Raw genomic sequence first — 24,041 nt, 5'->3', positions numbered from 1 at the left:
CTATGGTATTGAGTTATTTTTACTTCATTTTTTTCTTTCTAATTATTTGGAAGTTATACATTCTATATCTCTTCTTTTAATGGTCATTTTTAATGGCCATCCTTCTCATGCTGGTTAGTGTGTGTTGGATGTTCAAATAAACCCATGCCTCTTTTTCATATGAACTACCAAATCAGGTTTGTTGAATTCTGGACTTCGACACTACATTTTTTTTCACTGAAAGAAAGGAGACTGTATGTTTATTTTTTAAAAAAATTTTATAATCTTAATTTGGAAAGAGAGTCTCAGTCATGCTATATGAAGAAAAATTGACAGAAAACTGGACTGACCACCACCTTTCCTTTATAGCCTGCCAGCTACCTCCACCCCTCCCAGGAACCTAAGCACTGTTGAGGCCAGGAATATTATTCTGATTACTGCTCTATGCCTAGAAAAGTATCTGTGCATTAGCTAGACCTTAATAGATGTATTAGTTGAATGAGTAAGTAGAAATATTTAGTCTGGAGAAGAGTGAATGGAGCAGTGGTGGGAGTGGGATGGAGGGCAGGAGAAATGGTGGAATGTTTTAGTTTGAAGAGCTTGCATGTAGGACAGTCATTTTCCTTGTTTAGAATGGCCCTGAGGGTTGAAGTGAGCGTGACAGCAGGGAAACAGAGGGCTATCTACTATCAGGATTGTGTGGAGGAATAGAAAGTAGCTTCATTATACCATCACACCCTGGAATCAAGTTATTCCAGGAAAGTTCCATTAGAAGTAACTGGAGGGGGGAAATCGGAGGAGAACGAACCATGAGAGACTACGGACTCTGAGAAACAAACTGAGGGTCCTAGAGGGGAGGGGGGTGGGGGAATGGGTTATCCTGGTGATGGGTATTAAGGAGGGCACGTATTGAATGGAGCACTGGGTGTTATACGCAAACAGTGAATCATGGAACACTACATCAAAAACTAATGATGTAATGTATGGTGATTAACATAATAAAAAAATAAAATAAATAAAAGAAGTAACTGGAAAGGATTCAATAGTATTTAATCGCTCTGAGATTCTGTGCTAAGTGGATGGAATGCATTGCCATCCTTCATTTGCAGCCAGATTTAGGTTAAATTTTGATCTTAGACTTGCCCGATGATGATCTTAACCCTACTAGTAAAGTGACCATTTTACAGCATAACACTGGGTAGCCATCATTCTGCACACTTCCTTAGTAATCCCACATGTCCTGGTGCTTTCATTTTTCTGTTTGGGCAAATTAGAAAAGCAATAAGTAGGTAGATCACTGGTATGATTCACTTATTTGTCTTTTCTCTAGCAAAGCAAACAGTGAAAGGTAGCCTGCATATTTTCTCTGAGATTTACTTTTGAATTATCTTTTTGTTTGATTATAGAATTATCTTAGTTTGATTTAGATATTTACTGGCAGTGATATACAAATTGGGACAAGGAAATGTAGTTTTATTAGTACCTGACAATCTAAATTAGTGCCTTGAGGGCTGCTTATAATAAAAATCTCTTCTCTTTCTCTTAGGGCTGCCGCTCAGAGTAAATTAGGCCACTACACAGATGCAATAAAGGATTGTGAGAAAGCAATAGCAATTGATTCAAAATACAGCAAGGCATATGGGAGAATGGGGTAAGTTCTGGCAAAATGTTCAAAGAAGTACCAGGGAGTATCAGATTTGCTGTTCTTAATGGTTTGGTTTCCAATTTCCTGCTTAAATATTGCAAGGAAGATCAATATACCATTGAGAGAGGAAATGACTGCAACTAATTTGACTTGGATAGAGGTGACCCGTTGTATGATGAATGGTTGGTTGTTGGAGAAAATCATACAACCATACTGAGTAGACTCACTTCATGTTCAAGGCCACAGATCTCAAATGAGTACTCAGTATTTTGGTGGACAATCCTACTATACTTCCTTCTACATTCACCATACCACTTTCTTCCCACCTTCTCTTCTCTCTTCAAATTTCTACCGCATGCTCCATGGTGACTCTCAGCTCATGTTTGCCTTGCAATTAATTGAGAAAAATAGATGCATTTAGAAGAAAAGTAACTACTCTTCCTGCTTCTGAATCAACCAATCCACCTGCATTTGTATCCTCACAGACTGCCTTTTGTTCCTGTTCAAATGGAAGGGTTCTTTTCTAAGACTTGCCTTCACTCATGCCATATATCTCATCCCTTTGTACCTTCCCCAGGACTTTATGCTTGATATCCTCTCCTTTATCTTCTGCAACACCAGACTTCCTACCTCTATCAGTGACAATGACTCCATGTGAAAAGGTCATAGAAAATCACCCATTGGAACTGTCCTTTTCCCAGAGAGGCCCCTTCCCAGCTCTTCTTTCTCTGAATTGCTGCCATAGCTGCCTGTGTTTGCTGTCTCATCTCCCTCATGTCTCATTTGCCTTCCGCTCGCTCTGATTGGGCTTTCATCTCTGTCACTCTGTTGACAGCCCTGTTCACAGTCCCCGGTTGTCCGTATTTTCCCAGGGCCAGTGTTCACGTCTCTGTCCTTACCCTGCCCCATGTTTTAGTATCTGGCATGATTAACTTTTTTTTTTTCTTTTAAAGTTTATTTATTTAAGTAATTTCTCTACCCAGTGTGGGGCCCAAACTCATGACCCCGAGATCAAGAGTCGCATGCTCTTCCAACTGAGTCACCCAGGCGCCCTGGCACGATTAACTGATACTTGAAATACTTCATTCTCTCCTCTTCTGTGACTTCACACTTCCTGGTTCTCCTTCTGCTTCACTGGATGCTCTTTCCCAGTCTCCCCTGCTGGTTCTTCCCTCTGTACCACCTCTAAACGACGGAGGACTTCAGGGCTCTCTCCTCTGCTGCTGCCATTTTTCTGTTCTCTCTTCTGATTCCAACCTGTCCCATGCTTTTAAATTCCATCTACAGTCAGTACTCATTATTCATGGATTCTGTATATAGAATTTGCCTACATGCTGAAATTTTCTTGTAACCTCCAAATCAGTAATCACTGTGCTTTTGTGGTCTTTCACAGAAGGGTGAAAAATTTGAGTCACCTGTCATGCCAGTTCTCAGCAGAGGTCTGGTAAGATGATGCTCTGCCTTTTTGTTTTAGTTCTCATGCTGTAAATGAGCGTCGTTTTCACAGTCTTTCTGGAGCTGTTTTTTCTTTCTTTCTTTTTTTTTTTTTTGCATTTTCATGCCTTTTGTGGTTGATTTCCCTGTTTACAATGGCCCCCAAATGTAGGCTGAAGTGTTGTCTAGTGTTCCTAATCACAAGAAGGCTACTATGTGCCTTATAAAGAAAATATAGATAATTTTTTATGAGACATGAGTTAGTGCTGTTGGCTGTTAGTTCAGTGCCAATGAATCATTAATATGTATTAAATAAGGTTTCTTTAAAAAGAAACACACATAAAATAAGGTTAGGTTTTGATCTGTTGATGAAAATGTTGTGACCAAAAACTCACAGGAGCCCAACCCTATATTTCCTCTAGGAGCAATTGTTCATTATTTGCTAATTTATTGTTTGTGATGACTTTATAGAATATAACTTCTGTTGTTAACGAGTCTCAACTGTATATGATGATGCAGTTCTTAGGTTATATGTCTGAACTCCGTACTCATATATTCAACTACTTTTCATCTCCACTTAGATGTTTGATAGGCATTTAAAGCTTAACATGCCCCCAAAAGAACTTTTGTTCCCTTCTTAAATCTTTCCCAGCTCAGTAAATGGTACCATCATTCACCTACCAGTGCCAAAAGGTCAAAAGCCTAGGAGTCATCCTTCAGTCTTATTATGCCTGACACAACTAATCTATCAGCAAGTCCTGTCAATTCTGGTTTCCATATATATCTTCACCTCAAGCATTGAATGCTATCTTGTTTCTAACCCTAGCCCAAATTATTATCTCTTACGTAGGCTACTGCAGTAGCTTCATAACTGGTCCCCCTTGCCACCATTTTACCCATACCCATGTTGATTCGTCTGCAGAAAAGCCAGAATGTTCTTTTCTTCTATTTTTTTTTTTTTTAAGAGATGGGGAGAGAGAGAGAGAGAGGAGAAGGGTGAAGGGGCAGAGGGAGAGAGAATCTTAAGCTCCACACCCAGCACGCAGCCTAACATAGGGTTCAGTCTCACAACCCTGAGATCATGACCTGAGCCAAAGTCACGAGTCAGAGGCTTAACTGACAGCCACCCAGGCACCCCCCAGAGTGAATGTTCTAAAGCATAAATCAGATCTGTCACTCCATTGCGACGAGAACAAAATGCAGACTCCTAACCGTGGTCTTATATGATCTGGCATCTGATTATTCTCTGACATCATCTTTCCACACTTTATTTTCTGTGCTCCCTCCTCATCAGCTTTCGTCCCGTTCCTTAAGTATACCAAACACATCGTTCGCAGGGCCATTGTGTTTACCATGTCTTCTGTTTAGAATGCTCCTCCTTTGACTTTCACGTGACTGCTATCTACTCATCACCCACGTCTTTTCATTGTGGCTGTCTTTGAGGAGCTCCCCCTCTCTTTAATATTATGATTTTATTTGCATGTTTATTACTTATCTTTCCAGTTAGGATGGAATTTTCTTAAACTCAAGGGCTTTATCTTTCTCATTGTGAACTACAAAATAGTATCTGGTACGCAGTAGGGTTTTAATAAGTATTTATTGACTGTTGATTCATTGAGGACTCTGAAAAAATATCTTTCATTGTTGACTGGAAGAAAACGAATTAGGTTTTGAGAATTTTTCTGTGGTTAGACACTGTATTCTGTCTTGATCAGAAGTCTGGGAGGTAAGTCATCCAAGAAAGAAGTGGAGTAATTTGTTAAAAACAACCCTATACTATAAACAAACCTCACTACTATCTATCCGTATATACCATTAGTGTATAGTTCTGAAGTAATTTTCTGATAAATCAATTCTAACTAGGAAGAGGAAAACAAAATTTAATAACAAACTCTTTGATCTGTGCCTGGGATAAAAATGTGTTGAGTTGTAAAAATGCTAATTTTATCTACTTCACACCTAAGATGTCCTCTTCACGAGTAGTCCACTGATACCCCATCGCCCATTTTTGTTTTTTATTTTTTTAATGGCAAATTGATATTTATTGTGGCTCAGTGTCTTTGTTAGGAAGAAGGAAGAAAATGGGGCATTAGGAAGCACACATCTAATTCAGAGTCCCTAAAATGGTTTTAGCATCATGAGTTATAATGGCCACAGGTTGTTAGTCAGCTCACATCTTTGTGGAGCTTTATCATTCATAAGGCAATTACTTCACATACTAGGCTTAAAATTGAAAGGGTAGGTAAGTGTCATTTCTAAGCATTAAATTCATGACTTATGGGAGAGCTAAGGTTGTCAGCAAGCAGAATGGAGAGAGTCCAGACTTACAGAATCTTGGAATTAGAAGGAATTTTAGTGATATTCCTCTGAATCACATAGTACAGTGAATCAAGTAAGCGTAGTCTGGATTCGAATTGATTACCAAGACAGACGTTTGACTGTTGGTGATGTCCTGATGTTTTTCAAACATATATCTTAAACTCTTATATTTTATTCTTTTCAGACTGGCCCTCACTGCCATCAATAAATTTGAAGAAGCAGTTACAAGTTACCAAAAGGCATTAGATCTTGACCCTGAAAATGATTCTTATAAGTCAAATCTGAAAATAGCAGAACAGAAGTTAAGAGAGGTATCCAGTCCTGTAAGTTATTAATGACAGATGAGGGAAATATTTTCTGTCATCCTCAATTTATTATAATCAAATTATAGTGGTTGGACTAATTCTCAGATATAATTGTTTTACAGACAGGAACTGGATTGAGCTTTGACATGGCTAGCTTAATAAATAATCCAGCCTTCATTAGTATGGTGAGTATATTTCCTTTTCTGCTCTGCTGGGTCTGTTTTCCATAGAGCTTTGTGGTTCCCAAACTTTTAGAAACCAATACTAAAGCTTTTGTGGCGGGGGTGGTGGTGGAGTGGGGATACAGCACTCTGGCTCAGGTTTTTAACCTGCCTACGTACCTCTTTGTGAGAAAGCCATGGAGAGACTGGAGGAAGCCCACGGATTCCCTGAAAATGTATAAAAAATTTTCATACATGTGCACATATGCACTTTTCTATGGAGAGAACCGTATTTTTCATCCAAGTGGCAAAGGGGTCTGCGTATCTACAAAAGGTCAAAAACAACTCTTTTCCATGAAAGCAGCCCTAGGAAGATCTCTAATAATTCAAGTCTGAATAGTTTGACTGTCGTGGTGCCCTAAGCTCTCCTCTCATGGTCTGCTTCCTTTCTATCCTAAGAGTTTATTTGAACTTTTAGTATAATCCTCAGATGTATGTTTTCCATCCTGCAAAAACAACAAAATGACCCATGGATCTTTTTGAAAACGCACATACTCTGGTCTAGTTTGTGGAAACTGATTTAGTGGATTGGGATGTTACCTGGGCATATAAAGCTCCTTGAGTGATTATTTCTGGTTGAGAACGATTCGTTCCACCACATGCCATGCCCTTGGAAGGCGGCAGTACCACTTGAATTCATCTTTGGTTCTTTCAAAAAATGTGTCATGCATCCACGGAATCTTTGAATTGAAATGCACAGATGGCTCATTCTCAGTGAGATTGTTTAAAAGAAGTCTTTTAAACAATTAGTAGGTTTGTAGCAATTGGCAGTTTACAATTGGTAGTTGAGATCTTTGTAGACAGTGGTTAATTTTTGAATCACTCACTCAAACTGAGGTGTTGGGAAAGCCACTACTTGCTTTTATTATCAGAGAGATAATTATTTGATTTGCAAATAATTCAGTAACTCTTCTCAAGTCTCAGGATTGAGCCCATCACATTTAAGTTAGTCTTCTTGTGTGCATGCCAGCATTTATATGGCTCTTTGTAGGTTTTGTGACATTTTTAGCATTGCTAGCCATTTCCAGGCCTCAGGTTATGCTATTGTAGTTAAGATGTGAAAATGGATTTCTTCTAGTTTCAGATTTGTCTTAGCCCTCAAGATGCTAAGTACCAAAGTGTAGTGTTGCAAAAGGTGGCAGTTAAAAACATACTGTGTGACTTGTAAAAAAGAGTCAGGTTGATAGACAGTAAGAGGATTTTTGGAGAAAGCTATTGGAGTTACAGAGCCTTTCTCCATGTGTGAGGGAGTGAAGGGGGCCTGCCCTCCTCTCAAGCCCCCAGAGAAAGGGCTTTTCTGGCCCACTCCTGAGAGCCTTCCAGATGGCCCCCAGTAGGCTGGTGTCTGACCTGCTGGCTAAAGGAGCCTGTGTGGTTTAGCAAGTAACTGTACTGACGCCAGTGGAGTGGAGGGGTGTTTTCTGTGGACCAGGGTGAGCACACTTGCTCATAAGATAGTCCAGTGCGATCTGCCTGGAAAGGCCTCCTGGAAGGTGACAGGACCCCAACACAGAGTCTCTAGAGGAGGACTGCAAAGAACTTGGGACTAAAGGGAAAGTCACAGTGTCCATGCAGAGAGTCAATTATCCTTCTCAGAGGATAGATGAGAACTGGCCGGAGGGGCAGGAGTGGGAGAAGTTTCTGAAGGCCCTTAGAAAGAGCCCCAAGAGAGGTCCCGAGTAAACAATCTGCACATCCAAAGAGCACCAATGCAAAACCACTGAGATACGACCAGTGATCAAATAACTTTCCTGTAGCCCTGACTCTGTGGCTTCCTCGAGGGCCAGGACTCTTGCCCAGCCAGCTGGGGGGAGAGGCAGAGAAACACTGTGGTGAAGAAGAGCGGGCAGTTGTGCCTCTCTCTTCTGGTGCAACTGGCCCATGTGAAGTAGGCCCAGGCCGGGGAGGGGAAATGCTTTGCCTGTAAATGAAGTTTTATGTATTTGGTTATTACAGTGAGCAAGATGTGCAGTACTGAACCAGAGGTCATTTCCAACTTAAAGCGACTAGAGGGGGCTGCCTGGGTTGCTCAGTTGGTTGAGCATCTGCCTTCAGCTCGGGTCATGATCCCAGGGTCCTGGGATCGAGCCCCGCATCGGGCTCCCTGCTCAGCGGGAGGCCTGCTTCTCCCTCTCCCTCTGCCCCTCCACTCATCCTCTCACTTTCTCAAAAAAAAAAAACCCAAAAGACAAAAAAGCAACCAGAGGACTGCTTACTTAAAAGTGACCAGAAAAGCCCTAGGATCTGCTCTGTATTTCTTCTAGGTCCTAGAATCTAGAAGAGGATGAACTGCTTTTGCAGAATCAGATTAAAAGGATTGTGAAACAAAAGGCTTTATATTTATAGCTCGTAAATCCTGCTTTTTCTGTGTAAAGACCATAGTGCTTGTGTGTTGGTGCAGAGGCACCAGGCCTAACCAAGACTTGAGGAAAGTTACTGAATTGCTTGCAAGGAAGTCAAACAGTTCTCTCTATGGCAATGAAGCGAGGGATGGCTTTTCCCAACACCTCATTTAGGGTCAGTAAATCAAAATTACTGTCTACAAAGATTTAGAGTAAAATTTACAAGAACATTTGAGGCAAAAAAAAAAAAAAAAAGATTGATATGCTTTCAAAATAGAAAGTTTTACAAGTGACCTGAGCCAAAGGCAGACGCTTAACCAACCGAGCCACCCAGGCGTCCCATTTGCAGTGTATTTTCAATGCCATTTTTCCTAGTACTTCCTTTTTTTACATTCATTCACTTTGTTTAAAAGTACACTAAAACTAGGGGCGCCTGGGTGGCTCAGTTGGTTAAGTGTCCCGCTCTTGGTTTTGGCCCCGGTCATGATCTCAGGGTCATGAGATAGAGCCCCTCATCAGGTACAGAGCCTGCTTGGGATTCTCGTCCCCTCCCCACCACCCCCGTTTCATGCACGAGTGCTCTCTCTCAAAAAAAGTACACTAAAACTCTAAAGAATGTTAGAACATGTGTGGTTTAGCTTTCATTCCTGGTTTTGTTTTTTTTTTAATCTTTATTAAAGACTCTTAAATATTGACTGCCTTTAATGGGAGATGCCATTTTTAAATTCCAGGCAGCAAGTTTAATGCAGAATCCTCAAGTTCAGCAGCTGTAAGTATATTTTCCCCTCCCATCTGCCAGGCTCCTAATTTGAGCACATCGGCTCCACATGATAAGTGGTACACGGTAGATGAATTCCAGCCAATTAGAACTTAGAGCCATTCACATTTGGCCTTCTACACAGCGCGGGTATATTTAACTGACTTCTCCTTAGCCAGTGTCCTACTTGTTAAGAATATATACCCATCTCAGTGATGTATTTCTTGCCTATTCTAGAATGTCAGGAATGATGACAAATGCTATTGGGGGACCTGCTGCTGGAGTTGGAGGACTAACTGACCTGTCTAGCCTCATCCAAGCGTAAGTGTTACTTAAGATAGAAATAGTAAAAAAGTTTATGTTTTACAGCTTGTCTCTGAAGTGAAGGGACCAGGGGGCTTTCTTTTAAAAATTTTTTGACTGTTAGTATCAGTGGCCTCATTAGTTACTCAGTCTAAAGAAATTTATTAACATGGAATTTTCAGATTGAAGGGCAGGAATTCAGAAGATCTGTACCCATGAAAAAGTTTTTTGGCAGATTTGAATAGCTACTCAAGGATATAGATGAAAGTCAAATATATGCTTAAAGTATGTATTAATTTAGGTAGACTCATATTTAAAAATCATGTATTCCATATATTAATGTCCCAACAACTTAGGAAACTATTTTATTTGCACTTTTTCAGTACATGTCATCACCAAAGGAACTCCTTGATCTTCTCATTATTTGAGCACACTACCTTCACTTCTACCCAAGTTGCTTAAGATACTCTGCATTTTGAACTGATTTTTGAATCTGTGTGTCATGTTGCCACTGGAAATTTTATATGAAGACACAAGGACCATTTGCTTTTTGTGATCGCAACCACGTAACCCCACTTACAAGATTGCCATTTTTAGAGTGATCTTTACGTGGCATGATTCTAGTGATATGTAACACTTGCAGTTGAAGAATACACATGGAGGAATTTGTATTAAGATTCTTTGCCTTTGTAAAAATCAGTTATATCAGGTGACATATAGGTGACGAGAATGGGTGTGGCACCTATCATACCTGATGACAAGAAAAATTCCTTGCATTGTATTTGAGCACCTACAACGAAAGCATGTACTGTTCAGCCCTTTATTTGTGGTTAAGCCCTAGTGGGGGTGGATTTCACCCTGATTTCAGGAAGTCACTTTTTACCATGGTTGTTTTGTTTCTTATGAAGAACACTGCACTGTAATAATGCTATATAGAGGTTATTTGTAACTGGAAGATACTAAAATCAGGTTTCTATAAACAGATCTAAGATCTGTTTTTATAGAAAAAGTTCCCTTTGAGTAATACCCACATCCTCTGCAGTTCTCTTTGCATGGGTATGATATGACTACAAGTTCCCTAATTCATACCACTTTGCCTCTTCACTACAGGGGACAGCAGTTTGCTCAGCAGATACAGCAACAGAATCCTGAACTTATAGAGCAACTTAGAAATCACATCCGGAGCAGATCATTCAGCAGCAGTACTGAAGAACATTCGTGACTTGACCAGGGACCCTGGCCCAGAGCACAAATGATTATGGCTCTTACGTGTTTGCTGTAGATAGTGGCCAAAACAAAGACACCTAAAGAATCAGTCTGTCTAGACGATAGGTTTAGCATAAAGACTTGAACATAACGTGACTCCTTTGCAAACAAATGATCAGTAGCCCTGTGGAGTGCCAGTGTAGTACTGGACAGGGTTCCATTTTCAAATCCTCATCATCGTATTTGTATGTTAGACCTAATAGCAGAGTTCATTTATTGAACAGTAAGGCTGTTTATTGGTGAGCTCTCCAGCTCCAGATTCCCGTATGCAAACTTCTTTGAAAGATGGAAATGATGAAGAGGAAAGGTTTCTCATGCTGGTTTAGGAGAAATATCCTGGCCACTGAACAGCGTGTCTGGAGAGAAGAAATTTGTTGTCTAGATTTCATTTGGAAAGTGCTCTCAGGACTGAATATAGATCACAGGGCCAGTACTGTCTTTAATGCTGCTTGTTCTGATGGGTAACAGGGAATACTGAGAGCTGGTGGAAAGCAGCATTTGGCGCAGGGGTTGTTTTTTGAAAAGGAAAATAGATGCTGTGAATGTACAGAGAGTGAAGGTAGGCTGTTCAGGTTTTCTGCATAGTTCTTAACTCATCTTGCCTGCAGTTTGGTCTTGATAACATTAGCATGGCCAATTACTCTAAGAACATAATAAAATACATTTAGAAATCCTTAATGGTTCTTTAGGTCCTTTGTATAACTATTCCGTTTAATGTACACAATTTCTCCAGTGGTGCCCTTACCATGGAAACTCTCAAATATATTTACATTTAAATAAGCCAGTGGTTTGACCCTCAAGTTAAGGATTTTCTAAGTGGCATTTAATTATGTGCATATAAATACTGATTTTTTAAAAACTCACTAATTATTTGATGGATTAAGAAAAGCTTCTATCACTAACATTGCTTGTTCATGTAGACCTTTGCTGTAATTTGGCTTGGCATGTTGCTTTTATGCTTAATCCTAATTTGATGCAATGTAAACATAACAGGGGACTTAAAATATTTCACTGAAATCAGAATTCATAGTAGTTAATGAAGAAATGTGGCATTAAGTATTAATGGCATGGCTTTAACTACAGTGATGGAAAGACCATTCTAACTGGAATTTCTTTTGTTAATTATGGAATTGGTAAAGTTGGGTGAACACACAATTTCACAAGTGTTGTGAGAGACAACTGAAAAAGTAATACAAAATTAAGTTAGTAATACTCATGATGATGAGGGCTTTACTATAACTATTGTCCTCAGAAGACCTGGTATCTGTAAGTTTAAAAACCAACTTTTCCTTTCTTTCCCTTGTGAGATTAGAACAGTGGTTCTGTAATTTCATTGTAAGAATTCATTAAAAATGCAATTTTAATGTGTCCTGTAGTAAGGCCTAGGAATCACCATTTTAAATAGCATACCAGGTGGTTCTGATGTAGGTCCAAGGACTCTAATTTAGAGGAATGGTTAAGTTAGAGACTTCTCCTCAGACCAGCAAATGCATGACTGCCTATGTTCACGCTATAAGGAAGACCCATATAAATCTATAGTTCTGGCCAGAGAAGAACAGGACTTAAAATTTTAGGCCCTCTGAATGAAATCTCCTATATTCCATCTAAGCCAACTTAATTTTTTATAAAGTTAAATTCAAGTTCTAGTGTTCAAGTGTTTGTTATACAGAATGAAGTACTGACTATTCACATGAAAGGTAGGGCTGTTCTGGAAAAAGAAAAGTGAAAGGTGATCCACAATTAAAAATTAGCTACTCTTGGGGCACCTGACTGGCTCAGTAGGTAGAGCATGTGACTCTTGATCTCAGGGTCATGAGTTCATGAGTTCAGGCTCCACGCTGGACATAGAGCTTGCTTAATTAAAAAAAAAAAAAATAGCTACTCTTATCCAGTGGTAAGAAAAAGTTTCTATCAAAACTATCTTGAGTGCATTAAAATGCTTTTATATCAATAAAATTGGTAAGCCTCTAGGTGACTGACTAGGAAAAAAAGAAAATACAAATCAACAGTGCCAGAAGTGAAAGGGGATATCACCACAGCCTTCTGGACTTTACAGGGATAATCAGAAAATACAATGACCAACTCTAGGTCCATATACTGCACAACTTACATGAAACATTAATTCCCTGTAAGATAAAAATTACCAAAGCTCAGTGAAGAAACAGATATCCTCCAGAAGAGCAAGCTACGGGCCCAGATGATTTCAATGGTAAATTCTACCAAACATTGACAGGAGAAATACTATCAATTCCACACTATCTCTTTCAGAAAACAGAAGAAGAGGAAACACTTTCCAACTCATTTTATTTAGCGATTTACTGATACCAAAATTGTTATAACACATTATAAGAAAAAACACTTTAAAACAATGTCTTGATTTGCTAGTATCTATAGTTGAGGTAAGCCATTCTTTTTACATAAAGAGCTGGTATATTCCTTCCATTTCAACTTTCTAGTTTGTTTCTTGGTTGATATACCACCTATAACAAATTCAATCTAGGTATACCTTCATCACTTTGGAATCACTGCAAATTATTTCAAGGAAGTTTTGTGCAGTTTGATTGTGCTAGCTACTCTTAAAATTATAAGGGATGCAAGAGGACATGAAAGTCAATCTTTATATATATTCTACTTAGGAATGATTGGCTTCTGTTAACCGCACTTCACTGTAATAGCTGTGGCTGTCATGATGCTATGGAAAACTTAAAAAGTCCTTTTTATGCAAATGACATTTTCATTTAATGTGACAAACTGTTTATCTAATTTTTATAATATGGTTTAAACAGATCCTAAGATGACATTATCTAACCTTTATTTAAAGAATGGACAATGTGTATCATAAAAGAGACTTTGTAATTAAATCAAATTATATAGCAGATTCCAAGTGACCATTATATGTTACTTTTAAAATTTGGAACAATGAAACAGAAGGTTCAGGCATGAGAAGATGCTTAAAAAAACAATCGAAATACACAGTGCAGTGGATATATAGTCTTATCATTTAATCATCCTTACTCATTCTGGAAGAAACACAGACTTCAGCTTTATACTGCTTCCACTTTATTTTGCACAGGTATTTCATTATTAGTGCAACTTAAGGGGCAAATCTCATTCTGAATATAGCTTTACTCTGGACCAAATAATTTGTCATGGCAATAAATAATTATGCATTTAAGAAAAACCAATTTTTGTATTTGACTTAATGCACTCTAACATTTAAGCAATTATATTTACATCCTTGAATTTCAACTTAATGCACTCTAACATTTAAGCAATTATATTTACATCCTTGAATTTCAACTTACCAAAATAAGTTTTTATTTAACAGCGTAAGCTTTTGGTTTCCTTACAAAATATCGAAACTTATGTATTCATGTTGCAAACTTGTTTACAATCTTAACTTTCTTACTCTTTTGTTCCTGGAATAAGTAAATCACTGTGATTACATACAGAGACAGTTTTATAGTATTAATACATGATGTAGAGTTCAAAATCAAATAGCAGAGGTGGAAATCCTTTAAACATGCCTTATGAAAATAAGGGGCTTATTTTTCAATGTGAAAAAAAACCCAGGACTTTTTGGCTTAGAATTAGAAAATTATCAGGATTCTTAGTTAAAAGTTAACAGAGTAATCAACAATCCAAGAAATTAAACCAATTCTGATCCGCTGTTAGTAACTGAAATTTAGACATGTGTGTTAATATGTAACCACAAACATAGGTACATACAAACAGAATAACTGAAAATTGAGGAGCACTCATACTGTGTTAGCAATATCCTACTCTCATTGTCTTAAGCTTTTTCTGCTGACTGAGGAGTTAGGGAAAAAACTGGGGTTAATTGGAAAATTTTAAATAAAGTATTGTAAGAATCGAAAGTTTTAAACAACTGTATCTTTTGGACCAAGGTCAGCAAACGACGGCCTACAGGCCAAATCTGGCCAGTTGCCTGTTTCTGTAAACACTGCCTGCTCTTTTTGCCTCCTGGCTGCTGACCCACTACAACAGCAGAGTTGAGTATTTTCAACAGAAACCACATTTCCTGCGAAGACAAATATTTTGTATCTGGCCCTTTACATAAAATGTTTGCTAACTCCCCGTTCCAGATACTTGCTAGGGACAAACAGCCTCAAATACAGAGCTTTTGGAGAACAAAGTCCAATGGTTATCTAAAAATGGAATAGGCTGAGTGTAGAAAATGTACAAATGTCCATTCAGAATATAACTCACAAGATAAAATCCGTAGATGGTTCTTTTCAAAACAAATATTTAATATTTTAACTTTGGCAGGAAAGAAATTTAAATAACAGGTACTTATTTTTGTTGTAGACTTGATCATTTCACAAAGGTGACAAAAATACAGAGAGTTCTGTGAAATTCAATGAAAAGCATAACACTGGAAATCTTCAGCTCTCCACTTTAATGGCCGAAGATACCACACAGACCTGTGCGATGTCATCATATTCATATGTTCTCTTTAAGAACGTGTCTGTTAGTCTTAAGCCGGAGACACTCTATTGAGAGAAAGACAGAGGCATGAATTTTCATTCATTGGTAATTACCAGAGAAAATGTGGAAAGAGTCAATGCCCATGGGTTAATAGTCCCCAGATACCGAAATGACTGAACAGAGTGCGCACCTGCAGTCCCTGTACTGAAGACAGCAGAGTAAGGGCAAGGCAGAGAGAGGAACTGGGATGCAGCTTTCCAAGCTGTCTTCCTGAAATGCCACACCAGTGGAGAGAATTGGTATTGCACATTTCCAAAACCAGATCCATAGTCCTTTCACTGCTGGAGGAATCAGAAAGACAGGAATAAATCTTGTTCCTTTCACAAAGTGGTACTTGGTGTTTCTTCCCTAGTGCCAGTGAATTTGTTTTCAGGGTATCCATGAGAATAAAAAGCAGAATCAGAAATAAAAAGCTGTAATTGTCATTTTTATTTCACTGAAGACAGAATCAGGAAAATAAAAGGAGATGGCATCTTCTAGGGTTTAAAGTGGCACTGAGATTGATCTGCCTGACTGGATATAAGCCTTCTGGTTCTATTATTGAATCCTGGCTCCCTGGTGCTGATCTGTTAACAGCTCTGCCATTTCTCTGGGAGACTTCCAGACACCTGTGTCTAATCTCGTTATGTTTTCTATTTCTGTTAGGTACTCTACAGAAAAGAAAAAGATAAACTGATTCTTTCTGCTATTTAACCTATGTTCCTTTACCATGCAGATAACACAGAAAATGACAAGATTTCTAAGTAAATATTATTCAGGTTTGTTCACTGGTCACATGATAAGACTGCTTCTGCTTATAAGTGATATCACCAGTTTAGCTTAAACATGTTAAAAAAAACTTTCAATGACGGCATACACATTTTTTTTTTTTTTTAAATAACCAAGGCTCAAAGTAAATTATAGGCCTCTGCTCTACCACCATTTCTGGCAACTTTCAATTGTTTTAACTCTTTTTCCTCCTAATTGGCTCCTTATTTTGGCCATTAATTGATTTGCTACACCTCAAAAAATGTAAGCAAACAAAAAATCCAAAAGCACACCTATACACACAGGGTCTTGACCCTGTGCATGTTGCTGTTTAGTGAACTTCCATGATGTGGCAGGCAATGCTTTTCCAATGGCAGGTAAGACATGATCCCTTTTATTGAATAATGCATAATCTAGTAAGGGAGGGACTATATAGCAATATATGAATGTCACTAAAAAACTATATAAAAATTTGCTAGGACAGAGAAAGGAATGGTTAACTGCATGGGAGGGTCGCTAGCTTCAGAGGGAGGAAGGTATTTTTGTAATTCTGAAGGCTAAATATTTCCTATATCATAAAGTTGGAGTGGAAATGGAATTTTAAAAGATTATATATTCAGATTATGTGGGATGGGATTCATCACTGCAATAATTTCAAAATGCCCCAACAAGTAATAATATGAGTTTCACTACAAGTGACAGGACTGGAATTTAATTCTCGGTTTTTCTGGCTTCAAAGCCCTGTGCTCTTTGCATCCCAACAGCTAGATTATACTCTATTATCAAGGCCCTATTTTATCTATGATTGATCAAGCCCTTGTATTAAGTTCATAACCAATTTTTACTTTCTTAATGCTAAAGATACAGTTCAGGTATAAGTGTAATTCAGAAAAATCTATCTTATTACATTAAATCTATAATGTATTATTCCATAAAAATGTGCCTCATTCATGCTTTAGTAATCTGAAGAGTGAGGAAGTGTAAACAATGAAAAGAGCATGGACTCTAAAGTCAATTAGACCTGGTTTCAAATTCTGGCCCCATCTTTTCTAGCTCTCTCAGCTTGAGTAAGTCACTTCACCTCTGAGTTGGTTTTTCTCTTGCATAAAATGCGAATAGCTAGTACCTACCTCACAGGGAACGATGCATGAATGAAATAAAATACAGAAAATGCCCAATAAAGTAGGACCTCAAAAAATGCAATGTATACAGCTACCAGATGAAGGACTTTACAGTATTCAACACCAACATAAGAGAAGGCTTACGTCAAGAGGAAACTTAAGACAGCATACTCAAAAGGCATTAATTCTCTTTGATGTAGGCGAGGAGGAAAGGACACCCATCCACAAACACTGCCATTACCTGCAGTTTGTTATTTTACAGGTAATATGAAAAGGTTCTTCTAGGTTTACGGTATCTGGGATTGCCTCCAAAGACAATCTAACATCTCCATAACCTGGAGCCTAAGAGAAAAAGCAACAGAGTTAACATACATCTATTATAAAACCTTTCCACTTTAATAAAGGTACCCCACTAGCACATTCACTCCTCAACAGCTGGTACGTCTCCAAGCTGATGTTTGGAAAAAATACTTCCCAGTCATTCTATTGTTCTCTGTTCTAACTTATTTTGCTGCTATTGCCTGTGGAACAACACTATGGACCCTGACTGTGTTTGCGATGATTATTCCATGTTCAGCAAGGATCAATAGGTAAAATAGTAAAGAAACTTCAATAGGTCTGATCTTAAAGGGATGCTTTCGAAAGATCCTATAGCTTATACATACACGTAACTCTAAAAACATAAGGTTATTGCCTAAACAGAGTAAGATTGCTGTGAAAAGATCCAGGAAAACAAACAAACAAACATGTCCATCCACAAAAGACCATAGAAACATCAAAGCTTGGAATATCCATGGCAAGATGATAGCTAATGGCTATATTTTAAAATAGGCTCAGTGATAATCTTTTTTCCGCCCCCACTTATTACCTGAAATAGTAAAAGAAGAGTAATTTTTAAAGAATATATCACAATATTTAATATTCAGTATAAAGGGAACATTCTGTAGCATACTCTCACTAGCACAAGAGAAAGGACTGTAGCCTTCCCTACTTCAAGAGCAGAAATTAGGTAAAATATTCAAGTAATGCTTATAAGATAACTTTAACAGGACTCACTTTCTGAATTTCAGATGACTCAGATTCTCAAAGTCTTTAAAAAAGTATGAACTGAGTTGGTGAATGTAGTAAGTCCAAGAGTTTCAGGACATTGCAAAAAAAACCTTTAACGTAGTGGAAGTCAGATGAACAGTGAGCATGAGATACCACAGGAGGGAAAAATTGGTGAGCAGTAATTTAATTTCTATTTGGTAGAGTAACAATCCATGTATTATGGATAAATTAACATTTGAACATTTTTCATTCATCTCAATACCAAGTTTCTACCTAGAGACCAGTAAAATTATTAGTCTTTTATCTCTTATTTATGGATAATATTAATGCTTTTTACAGCGCTGATTTTTAGTGATGCACCTAGGAAAATTTAAGCTGTTCTAACTATCTGACCCCCAAACACCAAAACCCCCTCCAACGTTTTTTCTAGACTCACCATTCGCTGAAGTTGGCTGGTCTGTAATCTTCCCCTTTCACCTAGATTTGTTTTCCACACTATATCCAATTTTCCAATTACTGTTACTCCTTTAATGATGCCTGCTTTTTCTGCAAACTCCTTCTTGGGTTTTAGGCAGTACAAATACTGGCGTGTATCCATGGGCTGCAAATACGCTCTTGACCCAAATGTAGTTACACTGAGAGGGGTGGAGAGAGAGATGGAGAAAATTCTCTAGTGTCTTTTAAAAGAAAAACCATGGCTGTGATTGTTCCTTTGGACAGGAACTGAATGATTTACCATCCAAATATCTTCAATAGAACAGATCAGTGGTTTCAATACAAATGAAAAAGGACCTGAACTGAGAGGATTTATTTTTCTTTAAATTTTTCAGGTGACAGGGAAAATCTTTAAGTTCCTTATAATAGAATGCAATACATTACCTAAAATACTGGATATGTATCAATTACCTGAAAAAAATGCAACAGAAATCAAAACCTAAAGTATTCTGTCCCATTTCTCTATAATTCAAAGAAAATAGTTTGGAAAAAGAAACATACCATTGTAAACGAAGTGATCATTTTTTAATGAACTAAAAGATCAGGGGAAGACTAGAAAGTTACTGTTTTCCTCAGGGGGGATTTGGAAGGCTACAAACTTTACTGAATTTAACCATCATAATAAGATAAAAAGTAAATGTTTCATTCTTGATGAATGAAATCAGGTACTTTCTCCAGCTATTACCTTCTTATCCATATTAAGGTCAACTTTATATTTATTTATTCTTCCTCTTTTAAATCACCTACAGAAAGACATATGTATTTCATTTTTGTAAAAAAACTAGATCTATTCCTATGCCCACTCCTTTTAATGCTGACCGAATATTCTTTTTTTTTTTTTTTAAAGATTTTATTTATTTATTTGAGACAGAGAGAATGAGAGAGAGAGCACATGAGAGGGGGGAGGGTCAGAGGGAGAAGCAGGCTCCTTGCCGAGCAGGGAGCCCGATGCGGGACTTGATCCAGGGACTCCAGGATCATGATCTGAGCCGAAAGCAGTCGCTTTAACCAACTGAGCCACCCAGGCGCCCACTGACAGAATATTCTTAAAACTCACCCTTCACCTTTATCCTTTCTAACCTCTCCATCATTCCTTCCCATGCCTCAATTTTATCATTTGCAGGAAAGGATGAACAGTTTCAGATTTACCTCACTGAATTATAAAAATTAAAAGACAGTGCTTCCAACAGCAAAACATAAAATGCAAATGGCTAGGATCTTTGTACTTTTCTGTGGAGGGAGGAATGAATGGGTGAAGCACAGTTGAGTTTTAGGGCACTGGGACTATTTTGTGTAAGACAGTAATGGTGATTACATGTCATTGCATTTGTCAAAATCCACAAAATGTAGGACATGAGTGAACCCCGAATGTACACTATGGACTGTAATGAATAAAAGTTATCAATACTGGTTCATCAACTTAACAAATGTGCCACATTAAAACAAGATGTAAATAATAAGGGGACTGTGAGTAGAGGGAAGGGCATGTGGGAACTCTGTTTTTTGATCAATTTTTCTGTGAACATAAAACTTCCTAAGAGGGCGCTTGGGTGGCTCAGTCAGTTAAGAATTTGCCTTTGGCTCAGGTCATGATCCCAGTGTTCTGGGATCCAGTGGCATGGCAGAGGGTGGGGGTGGGTTGGGGGGGGGTCCCTGCTCATTGGGGAGTCTGCTTTTCCCTCTACCCATCACCCCCTGCTTGTGATCATGTCTCTCTCACTTTCTCTCAAATAAATAAAATCTTAAAAAAAAAAATTTCCCTAAGAAAAATAAAGTCTATTAATTAAAATACAAATTACAAACCATCCAAGAATAAAAGTGTTAGGAAAGTTCATATACTTAAAAAGAAACACTTTGTAATTCATATTTACCATTCTCCAGCTTGGCTGACTGAGTTTAATTCTGCTACATTGTACATTATCGATGGTTCCAATGAAACTTTCTCCATAAACATGGGTGAGGTTGTAATATTCTGAATCTGGGCTTCGAGAAATACTTCATCAGTCTGAGGATATGAAAAAAATATCCACCAAAGTGTAATGGTATTTAAAATATTTACCTCAACAAAAATACCTGATCTATATGAAGAAAAAATATTAACCACAACTGTGATTAGTTCATGCCTGCAAATCAAAGTTACCATAATTAATGCAAGAAAAGAAATCTTCATCCTAACGTAATTAACAGGGGCAAAGTCAAGTGTTAGTTAACTGATAACTTGTCAAACAATGGATGGGGGATAACTGTAATATTTTTTGTATCAACATCCAAAAATTGTTATTTTACTGGAATTTCATTCACAGATACCCTAATTCTTCTAGTAAGTCATTAAAATGTTAAAATGCCATTTAGTAAGATGAATATACCTATGTACCTATCATTTCAGTGATATGTTAATATAATTAGGTCTCCATTATATATATAATATATATTATATATTCTATCATAATATAGTTTTCAATGGTCATATTATTTCAGTTTAGGAAGTATAGGGACCACTAGTACAGTGAATAATCAGTCTATTCTATAATCTTAAAGGATTTAACTTTTTAATTAAAGCAATTTGTTAGTGGTCATTAGTGATTTCTTGGTTCATTTAAAATGTATACTTAGGGCTAAAAAAATGTATGTGAATTATACTTGACAGTCATAGAGCTCCTAAATCAAACAAGGTATTCTGTAGCCTTAGACAGATTTGAAAACTAATGCTATTCAGCAATATTTTAATGAGTGGGTAATTTATGTACTTCTATACAAAATTTTTATTTCCTAAAATTTAGGGATTAAATTTAGATTATTTATATTAAACATCCTTCTTTTTATGTGATTTGGCTTTTTTTGTGTATAACTGAAGGGTAACAGAGAACTTGGTTCATTTTCGAAATAAACCTATATAGAAAGTGACACACTAAGGATATTCAATAATTATTTTGTTCAAAAGTTTCAGAGTAATATATATACGGAAATAAAAAAAATAAAATATGACCCAAGAAATCTGGCACTAATAAACATTTTAAACATTAAATCCAGGAAAATGGAAATCATTTGCAAAAATGTAATGATGAAGTTATAGTGTAATGTATTATATCATCTAAACTAAAACAGATTCTTTAGTTCTTGGCACATGTGCTCAAATGAAAACTAAAATACAACGATTTATCAGTCTAAAAGAATGTGCCACTTAAAGGCATTATCCTGTTACTTTTTCTCAAAAAAAAAAAAAAGTAAATATATCCCATCAATCCATTGCTTTTAAAAATATAACCACAAGCCCACATTTCAAATTTAAAAATGCAATTTTCTGCTTAAATTTAGGAAGAGCTTAGATAAAATGAAAGAAAAACAAGCAGCATAATGGAAAATTAAGTTAGTTTGAACAGTTAGTACAAAGTAATTTGACACCTGAAAAATTAAGAATTCTGTGCTACAGCAGTTGATGTTGTTGTTATGTAAGTCATATATGATAAGCAAATGCTGCTTATATTAAATAGAAATTTGAAAATATGACTTTAGCCAACTTGGGGACATTTGAGGTTCTTCCGTTTACTAATGTCAAAGGGCCAACTTTACCTGACCCAGACATAAAACTAAAACCACTGTGCACTTGAAGATAAATTTCAACTAGAGAGTTTACCTCAAAGAATTATAGTAAAGAATCTTAAAGGAAAATGTTGAAAATCCCAAGGCTATTTTTAACAAGGTTAATATGCCTCTTTTAAAAAACACCCAAAGGAAAAACACTAAAAATGAGAGCATAATTGTTTCAATATGATAATTTAATCTTCAATTTAATTTTTCCCCAGAGAGGAAGATAATCAATATAATATAAAAAGTACAAATTACATACATCTTTTAAAGTCACAATAGGTGGTATTCACAACTAACTTTGTTTTTCCACTATGTTTTGTAAAGAGAGATTAATTAGGCAGAGTCAAAAAGTGGTAAGTAAGAAAAGCATATAAATTTATAATAAAAAATCAAATTACCACAGAACTGAGGTCACTCTAATGGAAAAATAAAAAAGAAAAATTAGAAAAATCAGAATTAAATGTTAAAGAAAAAGAATAACTAACTTTAAAATAAAATGCATTTCTGCATTTTTTTTTAATTTTCTAAACAAGACAGCATTAGTAAAATAAAGAAGTAAACAGAAAGTAACAAAGAAATACGACATCATTTTTCTAAATACGTGAAACTGCTATGGTTAAATGAACAGAGAACATTCTAGGTGAAAATTTAAACAGGAGCAAATATTCAAGGACACATTTGGGTGAGAAAGGTATATCGCATGCCTTTCTAGTTCTAGAAATTCTTTACCTACACTGTAATTCTTCATGGATTACTTAGGATGGTTGGTTATACACTCTCCTCCACAATCAGAGTAGTTATACACTGTACTGTACAGCTTCTCCTAAATTTATCTACTAATGGAAGCATTTTTTCAAGGAGCATCTTCAGTGATTAGAGTTCCATGCATTACTCTTCAGGAAATGCTGGGCTAGACCACATCAGACAACTGAGAGTTTATTCTTTTCTTGTTAATATATTTTATAGGTTGTTTTTTTTTTCATATATATTTCTAAGACTACTTATTCATCAAGGCTCATCTCAAATGTTACCTCTTTTGTCCAACCCATTGCTAAAAATATTTTTTCACCTCTGATGTTCCCGGAGTCTAAGTATACTTTATGATCTACGGGGTGGTGCTTACATTGCAATTTTCTCATGTTTGTCTCCTCCACTAGATCTAAGTACCCTGAGGATTGGGAAGATGTCCAGTTTATATTTATTTCTCTCTAGTACCTGGTATGGAGCCCTGTTCCCAGCAGGTGACCCAATGTTTGAATCCTAGTTGCTAATGTCACCAATCTTCTTTCCTATTTTAGAAGATTACAACAAAGTTTCTCATAAAACTTGTTTTCCTTTCAGTGATTCACATATTACTAGAATTATTAGGAACAGTGTAAAAAAACATGTTTGAGATCAATGTGGGGCTAATAAAAGTCAATGTGTAAGAGCTATGGCACAGAGTAATAAACATCACCTACTGGTATCAGTGTGGTTTGTGAACTCCTATAATTTACCTGAATTTTCTAGTTGGGGTCAATAGAATCTGCTTGGTCCTACAGGCTGAACAGTATTTGTTTGCCTAATAGGTAATACTGAATATCCTAGAGACCCTAAAAATACTATTTGTTTGCTCCTGGTTTTTAAAGAAATCTCTATTTTCAAAGGTTCAGAATTTCACAAATTTTTTTAGCTGATGTTTGTTGGCAAAGATTCCAGATTCTGTTTATAATGTTAACTGAAAAAAGCAGCAAACTGTTACTATGATTAAAAAACCAGTATTAAACATAAGTGAGTAAAATCTGAAAGAGAATATGAATTAATGAAAAGTCCATTATTTTTTTGGTGTGGTAGAATTGTGGGGTTTTTCCCCCTTCCTTTTGGGGAGTATATCACATTTATAATATTATTCATGGAATTAGTAATTTAAAAAACTGCAAAAATCACTCTGAATATTAGTGTTATAAAACTGTTTGACAAG

At 36.9% G+C, this 24,041-nt stretch overlaps 2 protein-coding genes across 8 annotated transcripts in view; one reads left to right on the top strand and one right to left on the bottom strand.

The window, feature by feature from the left end:
* Positions 1-14,584, top strand: part of SGTB (small glutamine rich tetratricopeptide repeat co-chaperone beta) — a 44,951-nt gene extending 30,367 nt beyond the window's left edge. For all 3 annotated transcript variants that reach the window (XM_064596178.1, XM_064596177.1, XM_045895590.3), the window contains 6 exons: positions 1,526-1,630; positions 5,562-5,700; positions 5,805-5,867; positions 8,977-9,014; positions 9,240-9,323; positions 10,416-14,584. In XM_064596178.1, the coding sequence (XP_064452248.1) occupies positions 1,526-1,630; positions 5,562-5,700; positions 5,805-5,867; positions 8,977-9,014; positions 9,240-9,323; positions 10,416-10,527 (541 nt within the window). In that variant the 3' untranslated portion in view covers positions 10,528-14,584. The remainder of the gene's footprint in view (positions 1-1,525; positions 1,631-5,561; positions 5,701-5,804; positions 5,868-8,976; positions 9,015-9,239; positions 9,324-10,415) is intronic.
* Positions 13,615-24,041, bottom strand: part of TRAPPC13 (trafficking protein particle complex subunit 13) — a 38,412-nt gene continuing 27,985 nt past the window's right edge. For 2 of the 5 annotated variants that reach the window (XM_045895548.3, XM_045895566.3), the window contains 6 exons: positions 22,480-22,497; positions 20,365-20,498; positions 18,435-18,633; positions 17,190-17,290; positions 15,211-15,361; positions 13,615-15,085 (listed from right to left, as the gene is read on the bottom strand). In XM_045895548.3, coding sequence (XP_045751504.1) covers positions 14,978-15,085; positions 15,211-15,361; positions 17,190-17,290; positions 18,435-18,633; positions 20,365-20,498; positions 22,480-22,497 — 711 coding nt within the window. In that variant the 3' untranslated portion in view covers positions 13,615-14,977. The remainder of the gene's footprint in view (positions 15,086-15,210; positions 15,362-17,189; positions 17,291-18,434; positions 18,634-20,364; positions 20,499-22,479; positions 22,498-24,041) is intronic. The other 3 variants (XM_045895551.3, XM_064596175.1, XM_064596176.1) reach the window with 3 other exon arrangements.

The sequence above is a fragment of the Mirounga angustirostris genome, unplaced genomic scaffold, assembly GCF_029215605.1.
Source record: "Mirounga angustirostris isolate CCGP_5_RB_7025 unplaced genomic scaffold, mMirAng1.0.hap1 SCAF_7, whole genome shotgun sequence".
Classification (NCBI taxonomy): Eukaryota; Metazoa; Chordata; class Mammalia; order Carnivora; family Phocidae; genus Mirounga; species Mirounga angustirostris.
The sequence above is the reverse complement of the archived record's forward strand: the minus strand, read 5'-3'. Positions and strand labels throughout refer to the sequence as shown.